Here is an 11817-nt window from a genome sequence, read left to right as displayed (position 1 = left end):
GTGAGTACGTTTTCATCAAATTTCCATTTTAGGGTGAACTATTCCTTTAAGAATTGAGTCTTAAGAAAGTAGAAACATAAAACTCTAGAATCTATAGGTTTACAGTCAATAAGGTAAAGCTGTTTATAAATAAAGTATTGTTTCAGAATATTATTCAAATAATTATTGCAGTTGTACTGATTACGTAACACTTGAAGATGAGCATGTGGATAGTTCTGTTTTAATCCATGTAAGAATGTGTGTCATTTGTTTATGGTTGGCCGTCAAGCAACATTTAATTTACCAACCTATTTTACTTTGACCTTATATAATTTATTTGTTGTAATAAAAGCCAGGGTGTATCAGGAACAGCAGGACATTTGCAGGAACTGATTCGAGGCAGTGAAGATGGAGCCATGGCTATATGCTTTGCTCTCCAGTCCCCTTTGCCTCACAGCAACCTTTTTCAACATCGTCTTCTCTTTTTGTCTAATGAGACCAGTCGCTGGAGTAATGCCTCGCAATCCACTGCGCTTCTTGTTAATTGTTGTGTTATTCAATTCAACGTTTCAACAACTGGTGACTGTGCTGACCATTGTTATGTTGCTTTTTGATGCACCTTTCTGGCTTCAAACGCTAACCAGAGCTTTGATTTATCAGTTTTTCTGCGCCAATTTCTCATGCAATGCCTGGATCAGCATTTTCTACTACATTTCAATAGTTCCTCAGCAACATCCCATCTTTATCTGGATTAAGAGGAATATGAATGCCATACTATACATCGGCTTCGGTCTGAATCAAATAGTGCTTCTAATTTCTTTGTCTATGGGAGCAGTAACATATACTTTGCTCGGGCCTGTCCCAAGCAATTTCACTTCACCTGAACTAAACAAAACACTAGTTGAAAGCTTAGAGACAGACTTGTATTTATTTCATGTGGCTAATTTTACATATTTGCTATATTGCACCTGTCCGCTGTTCACGTTATTATTCTCTTGGGGCAAAACCTTTGTTTATCTGCGCAAACATATGAAAAAGATGGGCCAGAGCAGTGAATCTTTTTCCCAACCCCAGCAGAAGAGCCAGATGCGGGTCACAGTAACAGGCATGGTACAGGCAGCCCTGTTTCTGCCCAGCAGCCTGTGGACTATTGCAGTTGCTTTCCTCTACATAACGGACCTCTTCGAAATGGTTGATCCCAATAGATTTGTCACAATGACATTCTGCTCAATGTCCAGTTTGGGAAATTTACTGTGTTTTGGATTCTCCCAGTCTGTGTTTCGCCATGGAATTGTAAGTGTCATTAACAAACTAAAGAGACACAAATAAGATCTTAGGAATCTCACCATTTATTATGCAGTTTCATTATATCTGATTTAAGCAAACGTATGTTCAGAACTTGTAGGCTCTTACCTATATTTTCACATGTTAGTAAAATTGAAATGGGAAATGTATGGAAATTAACAAAAATATTTTTAAGGGAAGACCGGGGAATGCTGAAACATGTTTTGTTTAAACGTCTGTAACTGAGTTTTGTGCTACATGTGAAGTTTTGCTATAATATTCCCATATTCCTCTGCTTTGAATTACAAATCTACAATTTATCAATAAGCTGTGTAAATTAATGTCAAGAGTAACTGCAACCAACAGCTATAACCATGAGCCTTAATAATTGTAATATTACACTGAAACAATTTTCACTCAGATACTCCATCGAATTAAGCAGGAAATTTTAAGTTAGAAAGACTGATATAGTGTTTTCTTGTAAAACACATATTTACACAGTTTAGAAAAATTGGTCACATTTTATTTTAAGGTCCAGTTCTCACTATTAACAAACCATTAATTATGACTTTTGCCTCAGTAAACTCTTAATTGGCTGTTAATTAATAGTTATTAAGGTGGATGTTAAGTTTAGGTATTAGGATTAGTGATGTAGAATATGGCCATGATGAATATATGCTATATATGTAGTAATAAACAGACAATTGTTGTTAGTATGCATGCTAATGAGCAACTAGTTAAAAGTGAGAATTGGTCCCTATACTAAAGTGCTACCAATAAATCCAATTTTGTAAATGTAAGTAACCTCATTTGATTTCAATTTAATGAAATTTGAAACATTTTTATTGAACAGCAAGCCAAACTGTGAACAAAATAGTACACAAATCCAGGCAATGTACAGTATGCGGTGTGTCAAAATCATGGCTTATGTTTACATTGTCCTATTTTGGCAAATAATACTGTGCATTGCTCTGATTGGCCAGGACTGTCAGTAAAGGGCTGACGTCGCTTTATTTGCATCTGAAAAATCTCCTTTATGGTACATTAACTGTGTAGCAAATCCTGCACATGACAACCTCTGGATTTAATCGAACCATATGATTTTATTGAAATGTATAGTCAAATCCATGCCTTTCCCTTCAGAGTGGGGAGAATTTGCCTTCACTACACCTGCTGAATGCCTCATTAACTGGGATGGGGGTGTGTATAGCACGTTTTGCCGAGCAGCACATGATATTTCAGTCAGTGAATAAAATACAGTCAGCTGAATATCTTTCTTTAAACTGATGCAGACAATTTAGGGTTAAATTAACCATTATAATGCTCCATAATACTGCATGTGTATAGATTCGTGGTGTACTATAGCATGATGAAATGTTCAAGTCTCTTTTCCAAGCTATTTCAAACAAATCGTCACGTGTGAAGATTTATATTCAAATTATTGTGCAGTGGAACATTATTAATTTTTCTGTACTGTACCTTGTTAAGTATGCTTCACCAATTTCCCCAGGAGTTTGTCACAATAGTGTGCAGCCACAACTTTATCTGTGCACTCATGCTGAGTCTGTTAATCTGGTTTTAGGTCTATTCCGTGTGTGATAGGCAGTTGTGACTGACATTATATATCACACAATATTTGATTGTTTTACCACAGACTAGGCTGCTGCAGATTTGAACATGCCATTGAATGAAGAAAAATAAACTTGAACTTTTCGTGTTCTTATTTGAAATGTATTCTTTGCACTTGACTGGGCACGTTGTTTTGTGTTTTTAAGGTTGATGGCTTCAGATTATTGAATAATTTCCCATAAGCTAATATTCTTTCATCACAAAAAAAGCAATTAAAAATCCAAAAGCATTTTAGGATAGCCTACTCATAAATCCTTGTGCTTTCGTTTTTGTTTTATATTTCAAAGGAACACATAGTGAGTGACCCCATTTTTTCAAATTCAGGAACTGTACCTTCTCTAAAAATTGTCTAACATTTGAACTTCTCAGTTAAATTAGTGCCAGGGTGACCAACATTTCTCTCTATATTTGAAGTTAATTATGCAGTGATGGCTGATGAAGATGTCTCCATCTTATAAACCTCTGGTTATTTAATAAATACTGTAGCTTGAAGGACAATTTTGGCTTTTTATCTCATTATCTGCCTTATCCCTTCCCATTGACAATCCAATAAAACTCTGTAATTATTCCCTCTGGGTGCTAACACTCAGTAAATCATTTAAAAGTCAAATATAACTTCATGAACAGGAAACACTGCAGTCTCTCATTCAGTCTGCCTGCTCTATATTGCTTGAAGTTTTAAAGGAATATGAAAGGCTCTTAGCTGCTTTTCACTGTTGGTTACTGGTACATATAAAATAAAATAAATCTATATTTACATAAAATGTTGCTGAACAGTGAACTTGTTGAAATGGATAATATTTTATGAAAAAAATAAGGATGTGCATACCTGATATGAAACAGCTGAAGAGCACATTTGGCTTTATCACGATCTGTCCTTTGAGACCAATAATGTAGTGCAGCCAAGCACTCCACAGTAAAACTGTCAGTGATCCCAATGATTACTGTTCTCTCTCCTGAAGAATATCTTTATCTAATTTAACATGAGTCAGTGGCCACTAAGCAATGAACAACCACATCAGATAATTAACTCTGAATGTAGATCAAGGGGAGACGTGGATAGTTTAGCTCAATCCATGCTAGATCAGCAGTGTTTGGATTTTTTCATGTATGCACCGATGGCTTGTTCACAACAAGATATGCATTCAGAAAATAGAAGGGATGAGTTTCCATTTCATACAGATGTTTAAAAAGCACAGAAGTGTGTGAAAAAGCCTTTAGGCTGGGTATTCACGAAGAAGTTGCTGAGACAAAACATTTTTTGTACGGTATCATACTGCAAACAGAACCGTGAAGCCATTTCCAGCCAATATGATGGAAAATATAACAAATGATTCCACACAAAAACCGGTCAATTGTGAAATATGATGTAACACTAAACTGAATATTTGCATCCCAGGTAAACGATCTCCTGAATAGCAATTCTAGTTTTGTGTCTCTCATAACACTGAGATATCCATTAATGTGTCAGATGGCGAAAGCTCAATAAATGTGAGCTTTCAGCTTATTATAAATCATTGAAAATAAATACGTCCCCGAAACAAGCACCACACATTAGGGATTGTGCTTCAGATTGAATCCGCCCATAAATTGAGGTGTTCAGTGATCAAAACATCCACAGGACTCAATAAATGGATTAAGAGAGAGACTGGCAGAAAATGGCTCAGTGGTATGATGCATATGCTATCATTTGTTCTGCTACCTGGAGAGAAAAATGGTGGGGATAAACTGGTTTCCCCCCACATCAGAAAATCGTTATTGCCAAAGCTGGTGGTGAATATAGAAATGGCAGGCATTTTTCACATAATAGCAGAAGCAAAACGACAGTTTCATATAAAGCAGATACCAAATTATTTTATACATTCTCCATATGCAATATAAACTGCAGGACTCTAGTCTAGATCTGCAAATTGATGGCAGAATTATAAGAATAATTACAAAAAGGAACATATCGTTAAAGTTTCATTTGCCTCATGTGGTGTAATTTTCAGCTGGCTTACAGCAAAGTGTTTCTGCAGTAGACAAATTACAAGAGGAACAACTCTTTCTTTGATTTTCTAGACTATAAAGGCAGCCTCATAAAAGTGTTGTCTGCAGCTGTGTGGTCTCACATAACAAGAACTTTGGCTAAATGACAGAAGGGTCTGTGGATACTGCAGCTTACTCAAACCCACTTACAGGAAGAGCAGTATGAATGTTATTTAAGGTAATCAATCATATAGTTTGTTTTGCTCATTAATGCTGTTTAGGGATGGAGTTTTCTGAGTGATATATGCAGTATAATTATTAATTTTATATTTGTTTAGTTAATATTTTAATTAATTGTGTATATACACAACCATGCTAAAGATTGTGGTTGGTGTATTTTTTAAAAGAAGTCTCCTTTGCTGACCAAAGCTGTATTTATTTGATTAAAAATACAATAAAAACCGTTACATTTGGGAATATAACCATTTAAAATAAAATAATTGTAATTTATTCCTGTGAAGAAAAGAAGTCTTCAGTGTCACACGATAAATGTCTTTACTGTCACTTTTGATCAGTTTAATCCATCCTTCCTGATTAAATGTATTAATAGCTTAAATAGGAAATAAAACCTTACTGACCCAAACTTTTGAGTGGTTTACTGTATGTGCAATATTAATAGCACATTATACTTTAGCTATTGGAAATTATCATCAACATCATCATTGGATTATTATCTGCCGACTGTATATATCAAAAGCAAATGTTACACCAGCTTTTGATGCACATACTCACTCAGTGAATGCTGGCAAACTTGTTTTAATTGTTACTGTGCATTAAGCCTTGACATTATTGCATTATTAAGTAAAGCCCTACCTCACCATCAAGACAGAGGCATTTTAATACATCTGCTCTCAGGAATTCACATGAGGGCTAAATGCAAGCATGTGATGAGTCTGTGACTGACAGTCAATCAGTCTTTAATCAGTGATGGTCCACCGAGTGTCAAGGCTTTAAAATGACCACCTCTTACTGGGTTTATCAAGCATGACTCTCACGCTGTAGTCCTAATGCTGCTCAGATCTCACGTAGAGAGATGTCCTCATTTGTCACTGAAGTGGAGAGTAGCAGCGGCTCCATACACAGAATCCAGATGAAGAGGTTCAATTTCAACACAGAGAGCACAGTCGACATGGAAAATAATGGACATGTAAATAAATGATATGTAATTATATATATATATATATATATTGTCAAAGATACATAACTGATTTCCCTCAGTTTTCTAACTTCCAGCGATCATCCTTCACCTGCACCAGCTTTTCAGTCCATGTGTGCTCATGTTGATTCCCTTTCCACTGCAAACCATTTCAGACAGGCCACCTGGGAATCTCTAATGGCAGTTTTCCTATTATCTAGAGGTATGCTTATATGGAAATTTGCTGACCCATATAATCAGACAACACACTCCAAGCAAAGTGCACCCCAATGGTCAGCACTAGCATTAAAGAGCTTTCTGTCAGCAAAAAAATGAAGGAAAATAAAGGTGAACAGAAAAAGGTCATCTGTTTTTCAGCATGAACTTCCATCTGGGAGCCCATATAGAATGCACAAAAAGCCCCCTTGCGCACACAAGTGTTTTGATGAGGAGCATCTTAACAGCTATTATTAAAAATAAAAAGAAGGATATTGTAGCTTTTGCTATGACCATCACCCTCTCATAGTGGTTAATGAGTAGTTTTCACAGTTTCAGATATTTTTTAAGACATTTCAGAGTAGCCAGACATTAAAGGGGTCATATGATGCGATTTCAAATTTTCCTCTCTCTTTGGAGTGTTACAAGCTCTTGGTGCATAAAGAAAGTCTCAAATCCAAAGAGAGTCAACCACTCCCTCCTCAAACGGTTTGTTCAAACACGCCCCCACATGTCTATGTCATGCTGTTCAAATGTTCACGCAAAGAAAGAAGGTGTAACTTTTATTCTCACATTTCCGGCACATGCTTGAGGCTTTCAGCCAATCACAATGCACTAGATAGCCGACCAATCAGAGCACACCTCACTTTTCAGAACAATGTGCTTTGTAAAAATCGACGAGTTTCAGAAAGGTGGGGCTTAGAGGAGCAACAGTAATGTCCAGTATGTGGAAAAGAATGTGTTTTTTTAACCTTAAACCACATAAACACATTGCATTACACCAAATACAATGAATAATGTTCTTTTTAGCAGAGTCGTATGACCCCTTTGACATTGTTTGATCTGCGAAATAACATTAAAAAGTTAATACTGTATATTAACATGGGTAGGTTAATAATAACGATAAGAAATATTTTATAAATTATACCTTTTCTGTCTATTGCTTAAAGAATTTGCTTGAAGTTCTTGATCTAAAGACACTGCACAATAAACATTATTAATTAGGCTTTTAGGCTAAATTAAAATATATACATTGCATTCATTACATGCCTAAAAATGGAAATGAAGGCATAGGAAAAATCAAAGGCTTTTATGTTTTGACATAGCTCTTTAATATTTATCACCCTAGCAGACTTACAAAGTGTTTTCTCAAGGCTTCGTACTGAGAGATCATTTATTGAGTATTTGGAGGTATTTCTTAAGTTCTGGTCCTTTTTCAGACTCAAGAGCTTGCATGTAAACACTCTCTGATTGAGACAGCGATCTGCAGACGTCCCTGCAGTAACAGTCAAAGGTAAATATGGTGTACAGTTAAGAAGTTAAAACAAGTAGTTCCAAAACTTACCAAAGTGAGACATGTTCTGAAAAATATAGAGTTCTGTTGTTGTGCGAGTTCTGAGAGATAATAACAGGAGGACATTCACTCAGGGATGTAATAAACCTCATAGATGTGTGCCTGCACTTCACATCAGTGCAGCCAGAGGGACTGAGAGAATTCCTCCCTATGATGTGCTGCAGTTACAGATTTCATAGAAGAGCAGGGGAATCATTTGCTTACATTTAGTCTTTTTCAAAGGACTATAAGGACAGGATTGACACTAGAATTCATGAGGCTTAGAACAAACATTTGTATGGCTCTTCCCTGAAACTTAGCTCATATAAAGACATTAAGTGGGCATCAGCACCTCCATCACAGAGCCAGAGACAATGTTACGTGAGTGTAAACATCACAGCAGCAGGCTTTGATAGCGTTGGAGAAAATGACAGCTGTCTAATATAGTTTTCATCTGTTGTTTCAATGCAAACAAATGAGGTTGGATAAATCTGCTCCCAGTACAGAGCTGAAGAGTACAGGAAAATATCTTACCACAAGCACTCTAGTGAATTTATCATTTATAGGCATCTTTTAAGCTAGGCAAAATATTCAACATACAGTAATCTTGCCCCTCTTTTTATGTTTAGGTAATAATCCCAAAAAATGAGGGAGAGTAAATTATCTACAAGGCATTCACAGTCAGATAAACCTTAAACAGCAAAATGTACCTGAATACATAGCTGTGCTTGGATTAAACAAGCCCCAAAGTCATTAAATAATCACTTTGTGTTTACAGCATGAGATCTGCAGCACTTTCTCTCTAGTGTTTTCCTCTGACTCATTCTCCACCTCATTTTAAACTGTCTAATGGGAGATACTGAAATAAGTTATTTTTAGAAACTTGCTGCCTGCTTAAAAAAAAAAAAAATCTAAAACCGCCTACAACTTCTGTTGTAAACATCATTAGATTAAAATAATTGTAATTGCATTTGTAATATTTTTGCATTTAAAAGTGAACGATTGTTGTAATGGTGATATTTATTTTAAGGTAATCATCTTGCAACATTAATGCAAAAAATATAGGTTACTGTCCCCGGTTTAAAAGATTTCTGTCTAAAGGTACAGTCACGTCAACAAAATTTCAGCATGTTGAATTTTTTCACCCTTATGCAAAACTCCAGATCGTGCAAAATCATATTGGAATGACAATATGAAATTATGCAGAGCAACAATAAACTTGACTGCCGATTAAGGGTCATTAAGATCACTTTAAGAATGTGGTCACATTTACCTATATTGCAAAATTCCATGGAAAAATGCACTCATTCCAAGAGAAAGCCACACAAACAGAAATTGTTTGTGAGGTAAAACATTTCTTAATTTGGATTTCCCATCCCATTAAACTTTGAATATGTCAGTTTGTCACGTTTACAAATTTAAAGCAGCCAGTTTGTACTGTAAGTAACCTCTGAGCTATCAGTAGTTCATATACCACTGACAATGGACAACAGACCTTCTTTGTCTGCTAGCTTTTGCCAGTCTTACCTCTCCTTTAGTTCTGTCCATGTGAGCAGATAAAAATGGTGCCATAAGAAGTGCACAAGAATATGCCCCACTACAACCCTCAAAGATTTTACTGGAGTCCACCACCTGACAGTTCTCAAATTACAGCCCACCTTCCTCCCCCGTGCAGAAATATTACATTGCGATTATTAGAGTCCCCATGTGGCGAATAACAGGCAGTGACCATTCAGGTTCCATCAAAAGGGCTGACAATGCACTGATATGAGCATTCATTGGGGAATATGGCCCACAGAGAGGAGAAAGTGAGAAAAGGAAAGACTACTATTTAAAAAAGACAGTTGCCTACACTGGAGCACAAACAAGCACAAAGGGTTTTAAAGCTCCAAGAGCAAAAGAGAAAGTGTTGCTTTTACTTCTCAAAATTTAAGATTTACAATTTTAGGATTTAAGAATTAGATTAATTGTAAAGCTGTTTGACTTTTTTTTTTAATCAATGCAAGGGATTTTGTTCTCTATATACAGTGTTTATCATTATAAAAAAACATATTAGGCTTCACTGGGAGCAGAAGTCATGACCATAAATGCATGAACTACACTTCTGTATTAAGTATTTTTTTCATTCAGCTGTCAGCTACAATATCACATCAGACAGTGCACTATAGACCCCCTGAGGAACAGTTCCACTCATTCTCTACTATAGGAGAGGAAGAATTGTATAAACTTGTTAAATCATCTAAACCAACAACATGTATGTTAGACCCTATGCCATCTAAGCTCCTAAAAGAGGTGCTTCCAGAAGTCATAGATCATCTTCACACTATTATTAATTCCTCATTGTCATTAGGATATGTTCCCAAAACCTTGAAACTGGCTGTTATTAAGCCTCTCATCAAAAAACCACAACTTGACCCCAAAGAACTAGTTAATTATAGACCAATCTCGAATCTCCCTTTTCTGTCCAAGATACTAGAAAAGGTGGTCTCAGAGAAAAATGGTATATGTGAGGATTTCCAGTCAGGATTTAGACCGTATCATAGTACTGAGACTGCTCTCCAAAAGTTACAAATGATCTGGTCTTATCATCTGATCGTGGATCTCTCTGTTAGTTTTATTGGATCTTAGTGCTGCGTTTGACACAATTGACCACAACATTCTTTTGCATAGACTTGAACACTTTGTTGGAATCAGTGGAAGTGCATTAGCATGGTTTAAATCGTACTTATATGACCGCCATCAGTTCGTAGCAGTGAATGAAGATGTCTCATATCGATCACAAGTGCAGTATGGAGTACCTCAAGGCTCAGTACTAGGGCCGCTACTCTTCACGCTTCATATGTTATTCTGGGAGATTTCATCAGGAAACATGGTGTTAGCTTTCACTGTTATGCTGATGATACTCAGCTCTATATTTCTTCGCGGCCCGGAGAAACACACCAATTTGAAAAACGAATGGAATGCATAGTCGATATAAAAAACTGGATGACGAGTAATTTCTTACTGCTAAATTCAGAAAAAAACAGAGGTGTAAATTATAGGACCTAAAAACTCTGCTTGTAATAACCTAGAACACTGTCTAAGACTTGATGGTTGCTCTGTCAATTCTTCGTCATCAGTTAGGAATCTAGGTGTGCTATTTGATCGCAATCTTTCCTTAGAAAGCCACGTTTCTAGCATTTGTAAAACTGCATTTTTCCATCTCAAAAATATATCTAACTTATGGCCTATGCTCTCAATGTCAAATGCAGAAATGTTAATCCATGCATTCATGACCTCAAGGTTAGATTATTGTAATGCTTTATTGGGTGGTTGCTCTACACGCTTAGTAAACAAACTACAGCTAGTCCAAAATGCAGCAGCAAGAGTTCTTACTAGAACCAGGAAGTATGACCATATTAGCCCGGTCCTGTCAACACTGAACTGGCTCCCTATCAAACATCGTATAGATTTTAAAATATTGCTTATTACTTATAAAGCCCTGAATGGTTTAGCACCTTAGTATTTGAATGAGCTCCGTTTACATTATACTCCTTCTACGTCCGCTATGTTCTCAAAACTCAGGCAATTTGATAATACCTAGAATATCAAAATCAACTGCGGGCGGCAGATCCTTTTCCCATTTGGCGCCTAAACTCTGTCATAACCTACCTAACATTGTTCGGGAGGCAGACACACTCTTGCACTTTAAATCTAGATTAAAGACCCATCTCTTTAACCTGGCATACACATAAACATACTAATATGCTTTTAATATCCAAATCCGTTAAAGTATTTTTAGGCTACATTAATTAGGTAAACCGGAACCGGAAACACTTCACATAACACCCTATGTACTTGCTACATCATTAGAAGAATGGCATCTATGCTAATATTTGTCTGTTTCTCTCTTGTTCTGAGGTTGTCGTGGCCACCAGATCCAGTCTGTATCCAGATCATAGGGTCACTGCAGTCATCCGGATCCAGTACGTATCCAGACCAGATGCTGGGTCAGCACCTAGAAAGGACCTCTACTGCCCTGAAAGACAGCGGAGACCAGGACAACTAGAGCCCCAGATACAGATCCCCTGTAAAGACCTTGTCTCATTGGACCAACAGGACAAGACCACAGGAAACAGATGATTCTTCTGCACAATCTGACTTTGTTGCAGCCTGGAATTGAACTACTGGTTTCGTCTGGTCAGAGGAGAACTGGCCCCCCAACTGAGCCTGG

General features: G+C 36.7%; 1 protein-coding gene across 1 annotated transcript; it reads left to right on the top strand.

Annotated features, from left to right (window-relative positions):
- The first annotated feature begins 387 nt into the window (after positions 1–387).
- Positions 388–1310, top strand: LOC127965407 (taste receptor type 2 member 60). Its single transcript, XM_052566215.1, has one exon. It carries the CDS (start codon positions 388–390, stop codon positions 1306–1308), a length of 921 nt encoding a protein of 306 aa, XP_052422175.1. The 3' UTR covers positions 1309–1310.
- Positions 1311–11817: the final 10507 nt, after the last annotated feature.

The sequence above is a fragment of the Carassius gibelio genome, chromosome B9 (genome assembly GCF_023724105.1).
Source record: "Carassius gibelio isolate Cgi1373 ecotype wild population from Czech Republic chromosome B9, carGib1.2-hapl.c, whole genome shotgun sequence".
Classification (NCBI taxonomy): Eukaryota; Metazoa; Chordata; class Actinopteri; order Cypriniformes; family Cyprinidae; genus Carassius; species Carassius gibelio.
The sequence above is the reverse complement of the archived record's forward strand: the minus strand, read 5'-3'. Positions and strand labels throughout refer to the sequence as shown.

What these genes read in the sequence shown, in the direction of transcription:
- LOC127965407 (XM_052566215.1), top strand. Translation starts at nt 388, where the DNA reads ATGGAGCCATGGCTATATGCTTTGCTCTCCAGTCCCCTTTGCCTCACA.